The sequence below is a fragment of the Ranitomeya imitator genome, chromosome 3, assembly GCF_032444005.1.
Source record: "Ranitomeya imitator isolate aRanImi1 chromosome 3, aRanImi1.pri, whole genome shotgun sequence".
NCBI classification, from domain to species: Eukaryota; Metazoa; Chordata; class Amphibia; order Anura; family Dendrobatidae; genus Ranitomeya; species Ranitomeya imitator.
This window is the reverse complement of record NC_091284.1, coordinates 533290700-533315419: the sequence shown is the minus strand read 5'-3', so window position 1 is coordinate 533315419 and position 24720 is coordinate 533290700. Positions and strand designations below refer to the sequence as shown.

The window sequence follows — 24720 nt, the reverse complement described above, 5'->3', positions numbered from 1 at the left end:
AATCAGAGACGCGGGATATCTACGTCCTTTATGACATCATCGTCGCTGTGCTCGTCGCTGATTGGTCGAGGCCTGGCAGCCTCGACCAATCAGATAAGCGGGATTTCCAGGACAGACAGACAGACAGAAAGACAGACAGACGGAAAAACCCTTAGACAATTATATATATAGACAAGATTGTGGCCCGATTCTAAAGCATCGGGTATTCTAGAATATGCATGTCCCTGTAGTATATGGACAATGATGATTCCAGAATTCGCGGCAGACTGTGCCCGTCGCTGATTGGTCGAGGCAACCTTTATGACATCATAGTCGCCATGGCAACCATTATGACATCTACGTCGATACTGTGCCCGTCGCTGAATCAGAAACGTGAGATGTCTACGTCCTTTATGACATCATCGTCGCTGTGCCCGTTGCTGATTGGTCGAGGCCTGGCGGCCTCGACCAATCAGAGATGCGGGATTTCCAGGACAGACAGACAGACAGAAAGACAGACAGACAGAAAGACAGACAGACGGAAAAACCCTTAGACAATTATATATATAGATATTATGTGATGACTGTAGCCACCTTGTGACGCCGCTTTCCGGCAGTGAGTACCCCTGAGCAGCAGTATCCAGTGTCTTTCTCCTGAGCTCCTTATGTAAGCGGCTCCTCAGTGATTCTGTCCAGTGTGACCCCGCACCAGCTAATATCTGCGGTCCCTTTAACCCCTTAATGACCACCAATACCTCTTTTAACTGACCTAAGATATAAGAGAATAACATCTCCATACAGGTGACAATCCAGCAACTATCGGCTGCCCACTATAGCTGACAACTTGCTGCATCAGCCATTATTAGTGTTTGCACAGTCCAAATCTGTTTAACCCCTTTGCTGCTGTCAATAACGACTATGCCATATAAATGTTTAAAAGAGTGTAGGGGCTTCCTCTTTATCCCCATCGGCACACTGAGATCAAGATTGTGTGGTCCTGATGTTTGACATGGCAATTCATGAGCAAATAGCGGCCTTAGAGTCTGCCAGCTACGCTAACCTGTTAAAAAGTCTATGATATTTAGGTGGTAAAAATCAACTTTTTCATTCCTATCATGCCACTTTATATTATTCCTGAAAAGCACCTGAAGGGTTAATAAATTACCTGTCAGCAATTTTCAGTATGTCAGGAGGTGTTTTTAAAATGGTATCATTTTGGGTGTATTCCAATATCTAGGACCCCCAGAGTCACTTCAAACCTGGATAGGCCCCTAAAAAAATTATTTTGTAAATTTCCTTGAAAAAATGAAAAATTACTGCTACAATTGTAAACCTCCTAAAATGCTAATAACATAAAATAACATTTTACAAATGGTGCCGATATAAAGCAAAAATGAGGGAAATATTATTTATAAGGCTATGTGCACACGTTGCAGAATGTTTGCAGAATTTTCCTGATAAAAAAATGGACTCCTTTTGCAGGAAATTCGCTCTCGTTTTTTGTGTTTTTATCAAATTTTTTTAGGAGCTTCCCAATACAATAATATACAGCAGCAAATCCGCCAAAATTCCGCAAAATGAATGAACATGCTGCGTTTTATTCGTGGGAAAAAAACGCAGCATGGGCACAACAATGTGGAATTCCATAAAAAATAATGGGAAGTGTTTTTTAAGTATTTTTAAGTTTTTTCATCGCGAAAATATGCAACGTGTGCATACAGCCTTTATGTTCTGCTATGGTATTCTATCTGAATTAAAGGGATAATCACTCAAGTTTGAAAATTGCTATTTTTTTTACATTTGTAAAATTTCTGATATTTTTTTTATAAATTAACACAAAACATATCAACCTAAATTTATCATTATCATAAAGTATAATGTGTCACGGAAAAAAATCTCAAAATCACTGGGATTTGTTGAAGCGTTCCAGAGTTATTACCACATAAAGTGACACTGGGCAGATTTTTTAAATTTGTCTCTGTCACTAAGGGGTTAAGAAAGGATGCAACAAGTCATGCATTCCCCACTTGTAAACATTGCTCTAAGTCTCCTCCTCCACCCCTCCCAGCCCCCAGTCAGGTAGGAGGAAGCTAAGCAAACAGCAGGGGGGGGAAAAAATGAGGCTCAGCTCCCAAGTCCTTCACATCAAAAAACCTGCTCTTCCTCTGGGATCCTTCAGACACATCACTACTTCACTTGCCACAGGGCAGGGCGCAGGCACTGGGCAGCAGGGAGTGTGGTAGTGGAGTGTGGGACCACTATATACACTAGTTTTCTCTCAAGTCAAAATGGAATGGAATGGTGTCGGCTGGATGTCTTAATGCTCTGCCTCAGGGTTCAGAGGTGTGATTACGTAGCACACTGTACACAACATGCCTCTCGGAGCCCTGTGTGAACTCCAGCTGGCTCACTCATCCAATTCCAGCAAGACGGGTGCCATAGCAACACAGTCTCAGACCGCACAGTGTGTGAAGTGTCCAGCCTCCTGTCAGCTGTGTGCGGCTGCAGCCAGGTGGTCTTGAATACACAGTACAGCTGCGGGGAGGCTGGGCGGCCCTGTCTGTTGATAATTAACTGGCCTGGGGGGCAAATGCCTCTCTGCCACCCGGCCCAGTCCGCCCCTGCTGGTCTTGTAGCGGCTGCTGTTGTTGCATCTGTTGGATAAGCAGCTTATTTGTCTCCTGATGTGCCAGCTGTTGCTGCTGTGTCTTCCTGGAACGATGCACACATTCGAAACACCACTTGTGGTAGATCAGCTCACTTAGGAGGTAGAAAACAGGAACACTGTCTCTTTAAATCTTCTGTTGGTTTATTATGCAACATAAAGTGGAAAATAAACACAGCTCTTGGGTAAAACAGGAAAACAAAACAAAATAGTGTATCTGCCCGCTCTGGAAAATTTAGTATCCACAGGTTCCGCCTTTCCTCCTCAGGACACAAATCACTGTAGTTCTTCTCTCTATCCCTGCTGACCACTGACTGCCTCAGGAGGTCAACTATTTAAGCCCCAGACCAGACCCTGGGGTGGCTATAAGGTGGACAACCTCCCACCTTCTTTATGGTTGTCCACAAAAACCCAGCCAAAGGTGGGTAAACTTGCAAAATCGGCAATTCCCCATTGTATATCCCCTATCCTGGTTTATATGTTCCTTATCCTGGGTCCCATCCATGTAAACTGTATCTATCCCCCATCCTGGTATATATGTCCCTTATCCTTAGCCCCATCCAGGTATAAATACAGTATATCCCATCCTGGCATGTATGTTCCCTATTCTGGTATATGTCCTCCATTCTACTGCTGTTCTTTAATACATATAAAAAATAAACAATTATACTCCCCTCCCACCTGCTCCCCTGCCGTACAACGTCCTCTTCTGAAGCCAGCAGCTGACTTCAGGGTCCAAGCAACGGTAGCGCATGATGTCACTGTCATGTGCATCCTGTCATGTGGATACTGCCATCAGCTGCTGGCCTCTGATTACCTAGTGTTCACTGATGAAGAGTAGGATAGGTTGGTTACCTGGTGTTCATTGGTGAGAAGGGGGACAGGTAGACTGCCTGATGTTCAATGGTGAGGGGAGAATAGCTTAGCTAACCAGTTAATCATTGCTTGTGTTAGTCCCTTTCACTCAGTGATAAAAACTGTAGTAGGACAGTGTTAATAAAATTGTTCTATCACCATACTGTTTGCATATCTCCTTGTGTAAACCTATATGAAAGGTCCTTTTATTGTAAATTGAATGAAAAAGGGGATGTGATTATTAACTTGTGTATAATTATGCACTTTATCTGAGTTGAGCTTTCTTCACCTTAATTAGTGCAACGTTGCGCAGTAAGAAATAGACTGTATTTCTCTAGACTTCATTTACTGAGGCAACTGAACAGCATCATAATGGCTTTACTGAGTGGAAAAAGGTCCACAGAGACTTCATATGTATTTGTAAATGTTTGTGATATTTTTGTTGCAGCTACATAATTAAATTACTTTATTCTATCGATTCAGCCTTTTTACAGGTAACCCTTTTAATGCAACTTATTGTATGACACTGAGCTGGTAGAAAAGGCAGCGCTGATCTGGGGCTCTATGCATGAAGAGCCATTGGGGCCACATGAAGCATCATTTTCCATTCACTGCCACTGCAATTAAGAAAATGAGCAAGTTCATTATTTCAGATTAAATTAATGTTTCTCAAGTACACAGAAAAAGGTTTATACATTGAACATACCATGCAGTGTCCTCTACAGTTAAAGGGAACCTGTCACCCCCAAAATCAAAGGTGAGCTAAGCCCACCAGCATCAGGGGCTTATCTACAGAATTCTGTAATGCTGTAGATAAGCCCCCAATGTATCCTGAAAGATGAGGAAAAGAGGTTAGATTGTACTCACCCAGGGGCGGTCCCGGTCCAGTTCTGGTCCAATGGGGGTCGCGGTCCGGTCCGGGGCCTCCCATCTCCTTACGATGACGTCCTCTTCTGGTATTCACGCTGCTGCTCCGGCGCAAGGCGTACTTTGTCTGCGCCAGAGCGGCAGTGTGAATACAAGAAGAGGACGTCATCGTAAGGAGATGGAAGGCCCCGGACCGGACCGCGATGCCCATCGGACCAGAACCGGACCGGGACCTGAGTATAATCTAACCTCTTTTTCTCATCTTTCAGGTTACTTCGGGGGCTTATCTACAGCATTACAGAATAGTGTATATAAGCCCCTGATGCCGGTGGGCTTAGCTCACCTTTGATTTTGGGGGTGACAGGTTCCCTTTAAGTGTACCATATACATAAGGTGATTGACATGTAAACACAAGTCTATGTCTGTATTTAGTTGCATCCATTTAACCCCTTCACCGGAAGCCTGTTTTCACCTTCCTGAAAAGGACAAATCTTACATTTCTGACCAGTGTCCCACCTATTCTGAAAATGTTTTCTCATGACATATTGTACTTTATGATAGTGGTAAAATGTGTTCGATATGACTTGCAATTATTTATGAAAATATTGGAAATTTGGTGGAAATTTGGAAAATGTTGCCATTTTCAAACTTTTAATTTTTGAAACCTAATTTTTTTTGTTAGAAAGTTATAAGGATTAATAGTTGACCAGCGATTTCTCAATTTTCCAATAAAATTTTCAAAACTATTTTTTTAAGGACCACATTACATTTCAAGTGACTTTGAGTTGTCTATATGACAGGAAATACCCAAAAGTGACACCATTCTAAAAACTGCACCCCTCAAGGTGTTCAAAACCACATTCAAGAACTTTATTAATGCTTCACAGGAATTAATAGACTGTGGAAGGAAAAATGAACATTAAACTTTTTTTTACAATATTTTTACTTTAGACCGAAATTTTTGTATTTTTGCAAAGAGTAACAGGAAAAAATGGACCAGAAAATTTGTTTTGCAATTTCTCCTGAATACATGGGTACCCAATATGTGAAGGAAAACTACTGTTTGGACGCACGGCGGGGCTGGGAAGGGAAGTAGCTTCATTTGACTTTTTGAATGCAACATTTGCGGGAATCATTAGCAGACGCCATGTCACGCTTGGAGAGGCCCTGATATGCCTAAACAGTGGAAAACACAAGTGAGACCATTTTGTAAATTAAACCCCTCAGAGAACTTATATAGATGTGTAATGAGCACCTTTAGCCCAGGTGCATCACAGAAGTTTTTAACATTGTGCTGTGAAAAAAATAAACATTTTCCCCACAAAAATGTTCTTTTAACCCCAGTTTTGTTTTCTATTTTCACAAGTGTAACAGGTAAAAATGCACCATACTGTTTGTTGTGCAGTTTCTCAAAGATGCCCAATATGTGAAGGAAAATGACTGATTGGGCGCATGGTAGGGCTAGGAAGGGAAGAAGTGCCATTTGACCATTTGATTGCAAAATTTGAGGGAATCATTAGCTCATGCCATGTCGCGCTTGGAAAGCCCCTAATGTATCTAAAGAGTGGAAACTCCCCACAACTAGACCCCTTAAAAAACATATCTAGATTTCTGGTGTGCACCTTGAACCCCAGAAGCCTTTGCATTACTAAGCCGTGGATTTGATGTCATCAGACAATATAAAGATGACCTCAACCCCATAAATATGAACCCAACTTGCCACTGGCACAGGACAAGTGGGAAGAGCCGGTCAAAGCACCAGGATTGCTGCATACATGCGCCTTTTTTGGGAGACTGGAGGCTGCTATTTTTCTGCTTAGGGGGGTGGGCAATATCCATAGCCCCTTACCAGCCTGAGAATACCAGGCCCCAGCTATCTGCTGGTTGTCAAAGGGGTCCATGCCATTTTTGTAAATTATTTAGTTAAATAATTAAAAAATGTCATTAATACGGGGAAACCCCACATAATTTTTTTTCAATTCATTCATTTATAGCACAGGCGGTGACTGATGAATACTCCCATCAGCAACCGCCTGCTTTTCATGTTATCAGTTGAATACAACTCTCAACATTCTCCCCTGTTAGCACTGATTGCAGTGCGAGCAGGGAAGAATGATGAGAGCTGTCTTCAGCACCCGGCGCCGAGAAACAGCACAAACAGTCCTGCTGATTCACTGGCACCGGTACGAGTGATATTGATGCGGCACATGGTTACCACACGTATGCCACATGTATTAAACACACACACACACACTGACATGGATATCTCCAGTGCAGGTTTCTTTAGTATCAGAAATATCAGGATGAGCCCTAAGATATACTATATAAAAGTTTACACCAAGTGTATGGCCTATTAGCCTGCAGTTAGATGGCCATAATACTTATGTGAGAATCACATTGCAATCCTCGGACTGGCCGTTGGCTCACCTGGCCCGAGCGATTCGATGCAATTCTTGCTCGAGTAATACATCTATGTGACTGCGCCCTTAAGGTGGGAATATAGTAGAAAGTGCTCAATTTAAAGCTGTGTTCGTACGAGCATATGAAAAATCATCAGATTTTTTTATCAAGAAAAACAGGTGAGTTTTCATCTGTGCCATGCTTCGTATATCAATCATATGTCTGTTTACAACATCCATGTGACTTCCATTTTATACATCAACAATTTAAAAAATTATAAAAGTTTCCTATGTAATCTTTGCATGTTAGAGGTTTAAAATGAATGCCATACAAATGGTGTCCATATGGCATCCATATATTTTTTATATGCTTCTATTGAATTTAATAAGTGAGTCTCATCCTTTTAAAATAGTGGATGTTGCATATTATTTTCACACAGACACTTGGTCCATCTTAAAAATGCTCAGAAACTTACATTTTTCATGTGGGCTAAAAAGCTGCTGTCTGAATGAGGCCTATATACAGTACATATACCAGAACTGATAATATGTAAGGACCATATTAGGGGAAAACTCTAAAGAGCAATGCAGTAACCATAAGAAAAAAAAGAGTTACAATTCCCAACTGCAAATCAAATAAATGATAACAAATATCAAAAGGATAAACTGATTTAGAAAAAAGTACAAAACTTTATTACCACATAATACATAAATATAGAAACACACAATAAAATCCAAAATGACTGGACAGGTAATCTAAGCAATGATGCATATAGGCCGTGACAGGCTATCCAAAGTACAGGGGTACTCTAACCGTAACATCATCTGATAACAGTGTCTAACAATACATATATAAGTAACCCCAACTGTAAGAGTACATAAATGGGTGAGAGGAATCTGAATGAGGCCTATAGAATTTTTTACTATTGTAAGGAGTTTTCCCACTTTTAGAAAACTAGGCCCCTAATGGTTAGTGTAATGTAAAATAACAAAGGCATATTGCCACGATCCATTTTTGGATGCATGGCAGCTCTGGTTCCACTATGATTTAAATGTAGCTTTTTTCCTTTTCTGGCCATGAGGGGTTAATGTCAGTTTCTCCTGCTGGCAGTTTACTGCAATTGCAGAGTTGCTTGGACAGCTGATGTGGGTAGTTACCACTCCCACCATCCTTTAAATAGTCACCTGATGCATCAGATGACTTTTGGTGATAGAGTAATCTATATTGACCAAGCCTGGGGTAATGAGCTCTCTAGCTGCAGTGGTGAAGCAGCTGGTTTTGTGGAGTTCGTGGTCTGGTTGCCTTTCTTCTGCTATGCGGTGCTTTGCAGCAGAGAAGGCTTATAAGCTAAGGTCATTGTTTTTCCTCGTCTGTCTTGTGTTTGTCACTGTCTCCTGTGTTGTTCCATCCGCAGTGGTGAGGCTAGTGCCCTTGCCAGCCAGTGTACTAGCCAGGGCAGGGCTAGGTGACAGCGAGGGACGAGGTTCCTGATGGCGGTGGGAGAAGGACCAACTTAGGGCGTAAGGGGAGTGCATGAACAGGCTCAGGTTGGAACAGGAGGTGTCCATCTCTCATTCCCTGTTGGTAGGGCCTTCCTCTCCCCATTTCCATCCCGTTGTGTGTGTATCGAGCCGTCCACTTACCGACCATCTGTTGGGTCAGTACATATCGTGACACAGATATTGCCCACTACTCCTTGCTGGAGCACCAGCTCCCTGCCTTGTGTTGGCTGCAGTAGTGACATTATATCAACAGCACATATCACCACTGCAGTCTTTCACTCTACATTGGCAGAGTTGATGAACTTATTGATTGACTGCAGTGGTGATGTGGTCTGTCAAAGTGACTTCACCACTAGCAGCCAAATCACAGAGACCAGAGCAGTTTTAAGGAACTGGTGCTGGAGCGTGGAGGGATGAATACTATCTGTCTGTTATTTTACATTACAGGAATCGTAAGTCGTCCAGTTTCCTAAAATTGGAAAATTACTTTTATGTGGTTCAACACCACATCTTTTATTTGGCTGCAGCTTTGATGTTATGATGTATTCACAATTTGCAGACTTTGCATTTTTTTTGCTGCAGTTTGAAACCTAATATAACTTTAGCATGTGAATACACACAGGGTCAGACTGGAGTGTCTGGGGCCTACAGGGGTAATTGAACCTATGGGCCCACCCAACAGTTATATGCAAATATCTGTAAGCTGTTATACCGTTGTAGTGGAGCATCGACTGTAAAACACAGGCGGCTCCTGCATATACTGTATACCACCATAACTGTGATGTACAATTACGGTATTTTACATTAACCCCTTTCTGACATCTGACATACTATCCCATCGACGTCACCTGGGCCCGTATGACCATTGACAGGATAGTACGTCATACGCGATCACTCGCGCTTACAGCCGGGTGTCAGCTGATTATCACAGCTGACATTCGGCACTATATACCAGGAGCAGTCACAGACCGCTCCCGGCACATTAACCCCCGGAACACTGCGATCAAACATGATGGCAGACGCCGGCAAGCCTCCTGCACTGCCTGTCAGATCGCTGATCTGACACAGTGCTCTGCAAAGTGTCAGATCAGCGATCTGACACTACATAGTGATGTCCCACCCTGGGACAATGTAACAAAGTAAAAAAATATATAATTACAATTTGTAAAAATATTTTTTTTTACATTCGTAAAGAAAAAAATAAATAAATATTGTTCCAATAAATACATTTCTTTATGTAAATAGAAAAAAACAATAAAAGTACACATATTTAGTATCGCCGCGTCTGTAATGACCCAACCTATAAAACTGTCCCACTAGCTAACCCCTTCAGTAAACACCGTAAGAAAAAAAAAAAAAACCGAGGTAAAAAATAATTCTTTATCATCATACTGCTGAACAAAAAGTGGAATAACACGCAATCAAAAAAGCGGATATAAATAAACATGGTACCGCTGAAAACGTCATTTTGTCCCACAAAAAACGAGCCACCATACAGCATCATCAGCGAAAAAAAAGTTATAGCCCTCAGAATAAAGCGATGCAAAAATAATTATTTTTTATATAAAATAGTTTTTATTGTATAAATGCGCCAAAACATAATAAAAAGATAAAAATGAGATATCGCTGTAATCATACTAACCTAAAGAATAAAACTGCTTTATCAATTTTACCAAACGCGGAATGGTATAAACGCCCCCCCCCCCAAAAGAAATTCATGAATTTCTGATTTTTGTTCATTCTGCCTAACAAAAATCGGAATAAAAAGCGATCAAAATATGTCATGTGCCCGAAAATAGTACCAATAAAAACATCAACTTGTCCTGCAAAAAATAAGACCTAACATGATGCTGTGGATCAAAATATGTAAAAATTATTACTCTCAAAATGTGGTGACGCAAAAACTACTTTTTGCAATAACAAGCGTATTTTTGTGTGTGACAGCTGCCAAACATAAAAACCCGCTATAAAAATCCGTAATAAATTGTAAATCAAACCCCCCTTTATCACCGCCTTAGTTAGGGAAAAATAATAAATAAAAAAATATATATTTATTTCCATTTTCCCATTAGGGTTAGGGTTGGAGCTAAAGTTAGGGTGGGGCTAGCGTTGGAGTTAGGGTTTGGATTACGTTTATGGTGTGGATAGGGGTGTGTCAGGGTTAGGGGTGTGGTTAGGGCTATGGTTAGGGTTGTGATTAGGGCTAGGGGTGTGTTGGGGTTGGGATTAGGGTTAGGGGTCTGTTGGGGTTAGAGGTGTGGTTAGGGTTATGTTAGGTTTGGGATTAGGGTTAAGGGTGTGTTGGGGTTAGGAGTGTGTTGAGTTAATGGTGTGTTGGAGTTAGAGGTGTGGTTTGGATTAGGGTTAGTGGTGTGATCGGGTTAGGGTTAAAGTTAGAATTGGGGTTTCCACTGTTTAGGCACATCAGGGGATCTGCAAACACAACGTTGAGGCCCGCAGACCATTCCATGAAAGTCTGCAACCAAAACGCCACTTCTTCCCTTCCGAGCCCCGATGTGTGCCCAAACAGTAGTTTTCTCCCACATATGGGGTATCAGCGTACTCAGAGCAAATTGCTCAACAACGTTTGGGGTCCAATTTCTCCGGATGCCCTTGGGAAAATAAAAAAATGGGGGCAAAAAGATCATTTTTGTGGAAAAAAAATGATTTTTTAATTTTCACGGCTCTATATTATAAACTTTAGTGAAACAATTGGAGGTTCAAAGTGCACACTACACATCTAGATAAGTTCCTTAGGTGGTCTAGTTTCCAAAATGCGGTCAGTTGTGGGGGGTTTCCACTGTTTACACAGGGGCTCTCCAAACGCGACATGGCGTCTGAGCTCAATTCCAGCCAATTCTCTGTTGAAAAACTCAAAGGGTGCTCTTTCCCTTCCGAGCTCTGCCATGTGCCCAAACAGTGGTTTACCCCCAAATATGGGGTATCGGCGTACTCAGGACAATTACACAACAACTCTTGAGGTCCACTTTCTCCTGTTACCCTTGGGAAAATAAAAATTTGGGGGTGAAAAGATAATTTTTGTGAAAAAAAGATTTTTTTTATTTTTATGGCTCAACATTATAAACTTCTGTGAAGCACTTGGGGGTTCAAAATGCTCACCACACATCTAGATAAGTTCCACAGGGGGTCTACTTTCCAAAATGGTGTCACTTGTGGGGAGTTTCCACTGTTTAGGCACATCAGGGGCTCTCTAAATGCGACAGGGCGTCCTATCTCAATTCCAGCCAATTTTCCATTGAAAAGTCAGATGGCACTCCTTCCTTTCCGAGCTCTGCCATGCGCCCTAACAGTGGTTTCTCCCACATATGGGGTATCGGCGTACTCAGGACAAATTGTACAACAACTTTTGGGGTCCAATTTCTCATATTAATCTTGGTAAAATAAAACAAACTGGATCTGAAGTAATTTTTTATGTGAAAAAAAGTTAAATGTTCATTTTTTTTTAAACATTCCAAAAATTCCTGTGAAGCACCTGAAGGGTTAATAAACTTCTTTAATGTGGTTTTGAGCACCTTGAGGGGGTGCAGTTTTTAGAATGGTGTCACTTTTTGGTATTTTCTATCATATAGATCCCTCAAAGTGGCTTCAAATGTGATGTGGTCCCTAAAAAAAAATGGTGTTGTAAAAATGGGAAATCGCTGGTCAACTTTTAACCCTTATAACTTCCTAACAAAAAAAATTTTGATTAAAAAATTGTGCTGATGTAAAGTAGACATGTGGGAAATGTTACTTATTAAGTAAATTGTGTAACATATCTTTGTGATTTAAGGGCATGAAAATTCCAAGTTGTAAAATTGCGAAATGTTTAAATTTTTTGCCAAATCTCCATTTTTATCTCAAATAAATGCAAGTAATATCAAAGACATTTTTACCACTATCATGAAGTACATTATGTCATGAGGAAATACTGTCAGAATCACCAGGATCCGTTGAAGCATTCCAGAGTTATAACCTCATAAAGGAACAGTGGTCAGAATTGTAAAAATTGGCCCGGTCATTAACGTTAAACCACCCTTGGGGGTAAAAGGGTTAAAGGAGATCTTTGGTTAAAATAAGTTATCTCCGATCCTTGGGCTCTACAGAATAGGCGATTGCTTAGATACGACCATTAGAAACTGAACCAATCAGAAGAATGAGGAAGTTTTATCCCTGATAGGACATTTTAAAATGCATCGGCAGGTGTGATGTCTGACCGCAGCTCCATTCATTCTCTTTGGGGCCTCTAAAAAAAACAAGAGCAGTGCTCAGAGCCACTGAGGGAATGAATGGATCAGTGGTCAAGTTGAACATAGTGCTCCAGTCTAATGGGGATAAAAGCTCGTCATTCTGCCAACTGAGTCCAAGCAGTCAGACCCCACCAATCAATACATTATCATTTATCCTGCGGAGAGGTGATCACTTTTTTTCACAGGAGAACCCCTGTAAAGGTATCTCTGCCTTTGTGTACCAAGTACAGTATTTAATCTAATGAAAATAAAGAATCTTCTCCAAATTAATATCAGAGAGAACAAGTGACTGCCATGTCTATCAAAATCCACCAGGTCCAGACTGGCTATCTGGCAATTCTGGCAAATGCCAGAAGGGCCTGGCTGGTCATGGTCTGACTTGTCTGCTACGTTGTTAACAGACTGAGTGTTCTCAAGACACCCATACTGTTAAGAGTTGTGATGAAGCACAAAGTCGCTGTCTCCATCACTTACCCCAGCAGGCCACGGGTATCATGAGTAATATTGATCTTGTAGTAAATCTTGCTTTCCTTATCCAGGTTAATATTAGTAATATATCCCATCTGGTGCTTGGGGAAAGTGACAGAATGAGCCTGTGTGATTTCAAATGCCAGGGTTGAATTTCAGTCCCTGTTCGTACCTGCAATCCCCTTTACCAAGACCCATAATACCACACCATGACCAGACCACATAGTGACTGAATAGTACCACATATTACCAGCATAAAGAGACCAAATAATACCACATACAAGGATAAATACCACCACACCATGACTAGGCTACATATTCCACCACACAGTGACCAAATAATACCACATACAAGGATAAATACCACCACACCATGACTAGACCACAAATTACCACCACATAGTGATCGAATACTACAATACTGATCATGAATACAAACCACAATACTAACAACACTGTTGTTACCACCAGTGAAATTATGCACAGTAGCTCTCTACATAGTGTATACTGTACAGGCAATACATTGATCACCAGTAACATTATACACAGGAGCTCTGTATAGTGTCAGTGTACAGGTAATACAGTGATCACCGGTGTCATTATACACAGGAGCTCTGTATATAGTGTACAGTGTACAAGTAATACAGGGCTCACCAGTGACATTATACACAGGAGCTCTGTACATAGTCTATACTGTACAGGTAATACAATGATCATTAGTGACATTATACACAAGAGCTCTGTATATAGTGTCAGTGTACAGGTAACGTCATGAGCTCCGGGTGTACCTGCCATAGGGCGGGCAGCTCACCGCAGTAAGGGAGACATGAGCAGAGCGGCGGAGAACTCATTGGGCAGCGAGCAGGACCTGAACCACGTGACTGAGGGGGAGTGGCTGAGGGCAGAGACAGGCACTGGATTGCCGGGAGCTGGGTGGCGCCAGGGAGAATTCAAACGTGCTGAGGTCAAGACTGGAGGTCAATGAAGTACCGGGGGTTAGATGGAAGGCTAGTCAGGTGAAAGCCGGAGATCAGGGAGCCGAACCGAGCAATGAAGTACCAAAAGAGATGCGAGGTGACGAAGTCAGAACAGAGAGGCCAGGAGGTCAGAACCAAGGAAAGCGGTCAAACAAACGCAGTATGCACACGCACACCAGAGGGTCAGACACACGGACAGAACGAAAATATAACTGACAGGGAATCCTGGTTCAGAGTGGGTATAAATATCCCTCTCAGATCCAAATGGAGGCCAAATACAATTAACCCTGAGAGGGCAGGGCAAAAACCCTGTCCAAACCATGACAGTAATACAGTGATCACCAGTGACATTATACACAGGAACTCTTTATATAGTGTCAGTGTAAAGGTAATACAGTTATCAACATTGACATTATGCACAGTAGCTCTGTATATAGTGTATAGGTAATTGTTGTGAATTCTGTTGTCGAGCTCCCTCCTGTGGTCGTGAATGGTACTTCGGTGAGTTCTGTCCGTGGGCTCCCTCTGGTGGCTGTGAGTGGAGCTGCTGCTTCTGAGGTTCCTTACACAGGTGACGTGGTTTATCCTTTGGTTGGCTGCTCTATTTAACTCCACTTAGATCGTTACTCCATGCCAGCTGTCAATGTTTCTGCATTGGTTCAGTTCGCTCTTGGATCTTTCTGGTGACCTGTCTACTCCAGCACAAGCTAAGTTCCTGATAGTATCTAATTCGTTCATTGTTTTCTTGTCCAGCTGGATATCATGATTTTGTCTTGCTAGCTGGAAGCTCTGGGATGCAGAGTGGCATCTCCGCACCGTTAGTCGGTGCGGAGGTCTTTTTTGCACACTCTGCGTGGTCTTTTGTAGTTTTTTGTGCTGATCGCAAAGCTACCTTTCCTATCCTCTGTCTATTTAGTAAGTCTGGCCTCCCTTTGCTGAAACCTGTTTCATTTCTGCGTTTGTGACTTTCATCTTTACTCACAGTCAATATATGTGGGGGGCTGCCTTTTCCTTTGGGGAATTTCTCTAAGGCAAGGTAGGCTTTATTTTCTATCTCTAGGGCTAGCTAGCTCTTAGGCTGTGACGAGGCGCCTAGGGAGTGTCAGGAGCGCTCCACGGCTATTTCTAGTGTGTGTGATAGGATTAGGGATTGCGGTCAGCAGAGCTCCCACATCCCAGAGCTTGTCCTGTGTGAGTTTTAACTATCAGGACGAAAGAAAAAAGGGGAAGCACCACTCTATAATATATCGCACACCACTGGTAAATTGTGAAAACAGGAAAACTTTTATTGGTGCACAATTAAAAACAATTAAAATGGCATAATACCATAATCCCCACACTGGCCCGCCAAGATAATACAGATAAATACGAGCACAGATGAAAAGTGACGTATAGTAAATTACATAGCCAGATCAATCATGGACTACAAATCTGTGCAATGCATACACATTAAGATGGCTCAATAAGTACACTAGGATCCCCCCCCGGAAAATAGAGCAATAAATAGCGCCTGCTATACAGATAGAATGTGTCCACATGTATAGTGATCTCTATAGGACCTAAAGAAAAAGATGTACTCAGTACCAGGGCCGGCTGCCAATATGGCATGAAGGTACAGGGTAACTGGGCAACGTGGCGATAAATACAGGACCACAAAAATGCCACAGTACAATAATATAATTACCCCAAAGAAGAAAGCACAACCCGGTCCTAGGTCCAGCCAATTAGATGACCGACAAGCGCTGTGACAACAAATACAGCAGAGGGGACTGGCCGCCAAAGGCAGGACACGGCGTGGGGAGAGGACCAGTTTTAACTATCAGGTCATTCCGGGTGCTCCTAACCACCAGGTCATAACAGTACAGCTGGCCCAAAGTATTAATGCATCTCAATAGAGGGATAAGAGAAGTTCTGAGACCATTTTTTTTTCTTTGCACTGTGTTTTGTCTTTCTTTTCCCCTAAACCTTTGGGTGGTTCAGGACACAGGTGTAGATATGGACATTCAAGGTCTGTCCTCTTGTGTGGATCATCTCACTGCAAGGGTACAAAACATTCAAGATTTTGTGGTTCAGAATCCGATGTTAGAGCCTAGAATTCCTACTCCTGATTTATTTTCTGGGAATAGATCTAAGTTTCTGAATTTCAAAAATAATTGTAAACTGTTTCTAGCTTTGAAACCCCGCTCCTCTGGTGACCCCGCTCAACAAGTAAAAATCATTATTTCTTTGTTGTGTGGGGACCCTCAAGACTGGGCATTTTCCCTTGCGCCAGGAGATCCTGCATTGCGTGATGTTGATGCGTTTTTTCTGGCGCTTGGATTGCTTTATGATGAACCAAATTCCGTGGATCAGGCAGAGAAATTCTTGCTGGCATTGTGTCAGGGTCAGGATGAAGCGGAGGTGTACTGTCAGAAGTTTAGAAAGTGGTCTGTGCTTACTCAGTGGAATGAATGTGCCCTGGCGGCAATTTTCAGAAAGGGTCTTTCTGAAGCCCTTAAGGATGTCATGGTGGGATTTCCCACGCCTGCTGGTCTGAATGAGTCTATGTCCTTGGCCATTCAGATCCTGTGTGAGTTTTAACTATCAGGTCATTCCGGGTGCTCCTAACCGCCAGGTCATAACAGGTAATACAGTGATCACCAGTGTCTTTATACACAGGTGCTCTGTATATAGTGTCAGTGTACAGATAATACAGTGTTCACAAGAGCTTTGTACACAGTCTATAGTGTATAGTTTGTGTGTACACGTAAAACACTGACTCACCAGTGATGTTTGTAGTTGAAGTCCTTCATCTTCACTTCTTTTCTTCATCCAGCACAGACCACAATCACTGCTTCCAGCTAGGACTCATCTCTGCAAAAAATAACACACAGTCATCAATAGCTGATCTCTTCCAGAGCACATTCTCCACTTTTTCTCTGACTTCTACACTATGTCAGATGAAGAAAAAAAAATGATGTTGTGCCACCCTGCACAGTAAAAGAACCCACCCCCCTTTTTTCCCTCAATGGAAAATAGTTTCCTAAAACTGGCACCCACCTCACTATATATCCATTCTGGCTTTCCCCATATATCCCTCTTGGCCCCTCCATAAATCCATCCTGCCTCCCCCCATATATCCATCCTGACCCCTTGTGTCCTGCTCCTCCCCCTATATATCCATCCTGGTCACTTGTCCTGCTCCCCCATATATCTATCCTGGTCACTTCTCCTGCTCCCCCCATATATCCATCCAGGTAACTTGTCCTGCTCCATCCCCCATATATCCATCCTAGCCACTTGTCCTGCCCTTCCACCCATATATCCATCCTGGTCACTTCTCCTGCCCCCCCCATGTATCCATCCTGGTCACTTGTCCTGCTCCCCCCTATATATCCATTCAGGTCACTTGTCCTGCTCCACCAATATATCCATCCTGGTCACTTGTCCTGCTCCCCCCCCATATATCCATCCTGGTCACTTGTCCTGCTGCCCCCATATATCCAACCTGGTCACTTGCCCTGCTCCCCCCATGAATCCTTCCTGGTCATTTGTCCTGCTCCCTCCATATATCCATCCAGGTCACTTGTCCTGCTCCATCCCCCATATATACATCCTGGCCACTTGTCCTGCTCCATCCCCCATATATACATCCTGGCCACTTGTCCTGCTCCCCCCATATAACCAACCTGGTCATTTGTCCTGCTCCCCCCATGTATCCATCCTGGTCACTAGTTCTGTCCCCCATCCATATAACCAACCTGGTCACTTGTCCTGCTCCCCCATGTATCCATCCTGGTCACTTGTCCTGCTCCCCCATGTATCCATCCAGGTCACTTGTCCTGCTCCATCCCCCATATATCCATCCTGGCCACTTGTCCTTCCCCCATATATCTATCCTGGTCACTTGTTCTGCTCCCCCCCCCCCATATATCCATCCTGGTCACTTGTTCTGCCACCCATATATCCATCCTGGTCACTTGTCATGCCCTTCCCCCATATATCCATCTTGGCTTCTTGTCCTGCTCTTCTCCCATATATCCATCCTGGTGCCCGTACCATGCTGCATTTACAGATTAAAAAAAGAAAAAAGATTCCTCTTACCTTCTTGTGCTCTCAGCGCCGGGCGGCGTCCTCCTCCTCTGCAGGTCCGACACGCTCATATTAAGATAGCCACTCACCTAGCAGAGGCCGACGGCTGACTTGTGTGTGGGCGCCCGGCGCATGACACTGACGCCATACACCGGTGACGACAGGCGCACACTAATCAGTGCTCATCGGGACGTGCGTCATGGCAGATCAGGTAATGAATGCTGCGTGCGCGTGCCCCTGCACATACTCTGCATGTGCTTTTAAAGGGCCCGTACCTCTAAGAACCGCAGACTTTTTTTTTCTCCCTCACGTCTTCTTATCTTCTCTATCAGGTCCACTGAAAGGGCCCACCGGGGATTTCTCTGATACTCTGCCAGGCCAGTCCGACCCTGAATACACACTAGTGGGTTGTGAATCTCTACACTGTATAAGGGTCTATTCACACATCTGTCATGTCACAGTTCTTCCCTCACTTTACGGAATTACAGCAAAGAATGCAATTTGACCACTCTATATTTGGAGGAAATGCTCTCTGCCATGTTATAATTGAATGTAATTATCGCCTCTGCTAATTTTTCAGGTGCTCCCTCTGGCTCATCTAAGTGGAAACAGAAAACGTATCACATTAATTAATCCCCAGGCTGTGAATCTCTCAGACTACAAGGCAAAGCTTCAGCAGGCAATTAAGTCTTATGAAAGGTAAATGTTACATTTTTAGTAGCATATTTACCAAACATTTAGGCTCAGTGTTGCACCCAAGACAATGGTGGATGCTTTACTATGTAAGCTAGTATGAAAAACTGGTCTATGTTAAGCCACGTAGTATATAACACAGCCCACGTAGTATATAACAGTCATGTAGTATATAGCACAGCCACTTAGTATATAGCACAGCCACTTAGTATATAGCACAGCCACATAGTATATAGCACAGCCCACGTTAGCATATAACACAGCCATAGTATAGAGCACAGCCACGTAGTATATAGCACAGCCCACGTAGTATATAGCACAGCCACGTAGCATATAGCACAGCCACTTAGTATATAACACAGCCCACGTAGTATATAACACAGTCATGTAGTATATAGCACAGCCACATAGTATATAGCACAGCCACATAATATATAGCACCGCCCACGTTAGCATATAACACAGCCATAGTATAGAGCACAGCCACGTAGTATATAGCACAGCCCACTTAGTTTATAGCACAGCCACGTAGTATATAACAGACCACGTAGTATATAACACAGCCCACGTAGTATATAACACAGTCATGTAGTCTATAGCACAGCCACGTAGTATACAGTAGAAATCAAAAGTTTGGACACACCTTCTCATTTAAAAATTTTTCTGTATTTTCATGACTATGAAAATTGTAAATTCACACTGAAGGCATCAAAACTATGAATTAACACATGTGGAATTATATACTTAACAAAAAAAGTGTGAAACAACTGAAAATATGTCTTACATTCTAGGTTCTTCAAAGTAACCACCTTTTGCTTTGATGATTGCTTTGCACACTCTTGGCATTCTCTTGATGAGCTTCAAGAGGCAGTCACCGGAAATGGTTTTCACTTCACAGGTGTGCCCTGTCAGGTTTAATAAGTGGGATTTCTTGCCTTATAAATGGGGTTGGGACCATCAGTTGTGTTGAGCAGAAGTCTGGTGGATACACAGCTGATAGTCCTACTGAATAGACTGTTAGAATTTGTATTATGACAAGAAAAAAACAGCTAAGTAAAGAAAAACGAGTGGCCATCATTACTTTAAGAAATGAAGGTCAGTCAGTCTGAAAAATTGGGAACATTTTTGAAAGTGTCCCCAAGTGCACTTGCAAAAACCATCAAGTGCTACAAAGAAACTGACTCATATGAGGACCGCCCCAGGAAAGGAAGACCAAGAGTCACATCTGCTTCTGAGGATACGTTTATCTGAGTCACCAGCCTCAGAAATCGCAGGTTAACAGCAGCTCAGATTAGAGACCAGGTCAATGTCACACAGAGTTCTAGCAGCAGACACATCTCTACAACTGTTAAGAGGAGACTTTGTGCAGCAGGCCTTCATGGTAAAATAGCTGCTAGGAAACCACTGCTAAGAACAGGCAACAAGCAGAAGAGACTTGTTTGGGCTAAAGAACACAAGGAATGGACATTAGACCAGTGGAAATCCCTGCTTTGGTCTGATGAGTCCAAATTTGAAATCTTTTGTTCCAACCACTGTGTCTTTGTGCGATGCAGCAAAGGTGAACGGATTGACTCTACATGCCTGGTTCCCACTGTGAAGCATGGAGGAGGAGGTGTGATGGTGTGGGGGTGCTTTGCTGGTTACACTGTTGGGGATTTATTCAATATTGAAGGCATACTGAACCAGCATGGCTACCACAGCATCTTGCAGCGGCATGCTATTCCATCCGCTTTGCGTTTAGTTGGACCATCATTTATTTTTCAACAGGACAATGACCCCAAACACACCTCCAGGCTGTGTAAGGGCTATTTGACCAAGAAGGAAAGCAATGGGGTGCTATGCCAGATTACCTGGCCTCCACAGTCACTAGACCTGAACCCAATCGAGATGGTTTGGGGTGAGCTGGACCGCAGAGTGAAGGCAAAAGGGCCAACAAGTGCTAAGCACCTCTGGGAACTCCTTCAAGATTGTTGGAAGACCATTTCCGGTGACTACCTCTTGAAGCTCATCAAGAGAATGCCCAGAGTGTGCAAAGCAGTCATCAAAACAAAAGGTAGCTACTTTGAAGAACCTAGAATATAAGACATATTTTCAGTTTTCACACTTTTTTGTTAAGTATATCATTCCACATGTGTTAATTCATAGTTTTGATGCCTTCAGTGTGAATTTACAATTTTCATAGTTATGAATATACAGAAAAATCTTTAAATGAGAAGGTGTCCAAACTTTTGGTCTGTACTGTATAACACAGTCATGTAGTATATAGCACAGCCACATAGTATATAGCACAGCCCACGTTAGCATATAACACAGCCATAGTATAGAGTACATCCACGTAGTATATAGCACAGCCACGCAGTATATAACACAGCCCACGTAGTATATAACACAGTCATGTAGTATACCTCCTCAAACAAAAGGGTGAAAGAAACAAAAAATACAAAACCAATATGGTGAAAAATATATATATAAATTTATTGAATAATATTAAAATACACATTAAAAAAAGGGGAAAAAAACAGAACAATACGAAAAACCCTTTGTGCAATAATTGGAGTGGGCTCATGGACAATGATAATAAACATAATAATGCAAAAATATATATATCCCATATACATAGCCTACATCTTTCTTGCAAACATGCATACAAAAAGTAATAAAGGCAAAAGAAATGGGATAGAATAAATATCCTATAACATTAGAGAGTCCATACCCAATAATATCCTGCTAGCTCCAATGCACGTTTCGCCTGGACGTGGCTTTTTCTTTGAAAAAGCACAGCCACATAGTATATAGCACAGCCCACGTTAGCTGTTATGTTTGCTAATGACAGGTGTTATGAAGGCAATCCAGAAACACAGTGTGCTTAGCGATCAGAGCGCACACAGTGATCTGACAAATACCCAAAAATACAAGAACGAGCTCTGAGACGTGGAAACTCTGTAGACTGCACACCTGATCCTATCCTAAACACAACTAAAAGCGGCTGTGGATTGCGCCTAACAACTACCTAGGCAACTCGGCACAGCCTAAGAAACTAGCTAGCCTGAAGATAGAAAAATAGGCCTGACTTGCCCCAGAGAAATTCCCCAAAGGAAAAGGCAGCCCCCCACATATAATGACTGTGAGTAAGATGAAAAGACAAAACGTAGGGATGAAATAGATTCAGCAAAGTGGGGCCCGATATTCTAGGACAGAGCGAGGATAGTAAAGCGAACTTTGCAGTCTACAAAAAACCCTAAAGCAAAACCACGCAAAGGGGGCAAAAAAAACCCACCGTGCCGAACTAACGGCACGGCGGTACACCCTTTGCGTCTCAGAGCTTCCAGCAAAACAAAAGACAAGCTGGACAGAAAAAAAGCAACAAAAAAGCAAAAAGCACTTAGCTATACAGAGCAGCAGGTCACAGGAACAATCAGGAGAAGCTCAGATCCAACACTGAAACATTGACAAGGAGCAAGGATAGCAGCATCAGGCGGAGTTAAGTAATGAAGCAGTTAACGAGCTCACCAGAACACCTGAGGGAGGAAGCTCAGAAGCTGCAGTACCACTTGTGACCACAGGAGTGAATTCAGCCACAGAATTCACAACAGTACCCCCCCCTTGAGGAGGGGTCACCGAACCCTCACCAGAGCCCCCAGGCCGACCAGGATGAGCCGCATGAAAGGCACGAACAAGATCGGAAGCATGAACATCAGAGGCAAAAACCCAGGAATTATCTTCCTGAGCATAACCCTTCCATTTAACCAGATACTGGAGTTTCCGTCTAGAAACACGAGAATCCAAAATCTTCTCCACAATATACTCCAATTCCCCCTCCACCAAAACCGGGGCAGGAGGCTCAACAGATGGAACCATAGGTGCCACGTATCTCCGCAACAACGACCTATGGAATACATTATGTATGGAAAAAGAGTCTGGGAGGGTCAAACGAAAAGACACAGGATTGAGAACCTCAGAAATCCTATACGGACCAATAAAACGAGGTTTAAATTTAGGAGAGGAAACCTTCATAGGAATATGACGAGAAGATAACCAAACCAGATCCCCAACACGAAGTCGGGGACCCACACGGCGTCTGCGATTAGCGAAAAGTTGAGCTTTCTCCTGGGACAAGATCAAATTGTCCACTACCTGAGTCCAGATCTGCTGCAACCTATCCACCACAGAATCCACACCAGGACAGTCCGAAGACTCAACCTTGTCCTGAAGAGAAACGAGGATGGAACCCAAAATTGCAAAAAAATGGAGAAACCAAGGTAGCCGAGCTGGCCCGATTATTAAGGGCGAACTCAGCCAACGGCAAAAAGGACACCCAATCATCCTGGTCTGCAGAAACAAAACATCTCAGATATGTTTCCAAGGTCTGATTGGTTCGTTCGGTCTGGCCATTAGTCTGAGGATGGAAAGCCGAGGAAAAGGATAGGTCAATGCCCATCCTACCACAAAAAGCTCGCCAGAACCTTGAAACAAACTGGGAACCTCTGTCAGAAACAATATTCTCAGGAATGCCATGCAACCGAACCACATGCTGAAAGAACAAAGGTACCAAATCAGAGGAGGAAGGCAATTTAGCCAAGGGCACCAGATGGACCATTTTAGAAAAGCGATCACAGACCACCCAAATGACTGACATCTTTTGAGAAACGGGAAGGTCAGAAATGAAATCCATCGAAATATGTGTCCAAGGCCTCTTTGGGACCGGCAAGGGCAAAAGCAACCCACTGGCACGAGAACAGCAGGGCTTAGCCCTAGCACAAATCCCACAGGACTGCACAAAAGTACGTACATCCCGTGACAGAGATGGCCACCAGAAGGATCTAGCCACTAACTCTCTGGTACCAAAGATTCCAGGATGACCAGCCAACACCGAACAATGAAGTTCAGAGATAAGTTTATTAGTCCACCTATCAGGGACGAACAGTTTCTCTGCTGGACAACGATCAGGTTTATTCGCCTGAAATTTTTGCAGCACCCGCCGCAAATCAGGGGAGATGGCAGACACAATGACTCCTTCCTTGAGGATACCCGCTGGCTCAGATAAACCCGGAGAGTCGGGCACAAAACTCCTAGACAGAGCATCCGCCTTCACATTTTTAGAGCCCGGAAGGTACGAAATCACAAAGTCGAAGCGGGCAAAAAATAACGACCAACGGGCCTGTCTAGGATTCAAGCGCTTGGCAGACTCGAGATAAGTCAAGTTCTTATGATCAGTCAATACCACCACGCGATGCTTAGCTCCTTCAAGCCAATGACGCCACTCCTCGAATGCCCACTTCATGGCCAGCAACTCTCGATTGCCCACATCATAATTACGCTCAGCGGGCGAAAACTTCCTGGAAAAGAAAGCACATGGTTTCATCACTGAGCAATCAGAACCTCTCTGTGACAAAACCGCCCCTGCTCCAATCTCAGAAGCATCAACCTCGACCTGGAACGGAAGAGAAACATCTGGCTGACACAACACAGGGGCAGAACAAAAACGACGCTTCAACTCCTGAAAAGCTTCCACAGCAGCAGAAGACCAATTAACCAAATCAGCACCCTTCTTGGTCAAATCGGTCAATGGTTTGGCAATGCTAGAAAAATTACAGATGAAGCGACGATAAAAATTAGCAAAGCCCAGGAACTTTTGCAGACTTTTCAGAGATGTCGGCTGAATCCAATCCTGGATGGCTTGGACCTTAACTGGATCCATCTCGATAGTAGAAGGGGTAAAGATGAACCCCAAAAATGAAACTTTCTGCACACCGAAGAGACACTTTGATCCCTTCACAAACAAAGAGTTAGCACGCAGGACCTGAAAAACCATTCTGACCTGCTTCACATGAGACTCCCAATCATCTGAGAAGATCAAAATGTCATCCAAGTAAACAATCAGGAATTTATCCAGATACTCATGGAAGATGTCATGCATAAAAGACTGAAACACAGATGGAGCATTGGCAAGTCCGAACGGCATCACTAGATACTCAAAATGACCCTCGGGCGTATTG

The 24720-nt window shown here is 43.1% G+C and overlaps 1 protein-coding gene across 1 annotated transcript in view; it reads left to right on the top strand.

The window, feature by feature from the left end:
- Positions 1-24720, top strand: part of VWA3B (von Willebrand factor A domain containing 3B) — a 430059-nt gene that overhangs the window by 229665 nt on the left and 175674 nt on the right. The window contains exon 20 of the mRNA XM_069757817.1: positions 18612-18730. Coding sequence (XP_069613918.1) covers positions 18612-18730 — 119 coding nt within the window. The remainder of the gene's footprint in view (positions 1-18611; positions 18731-24720) is intronic.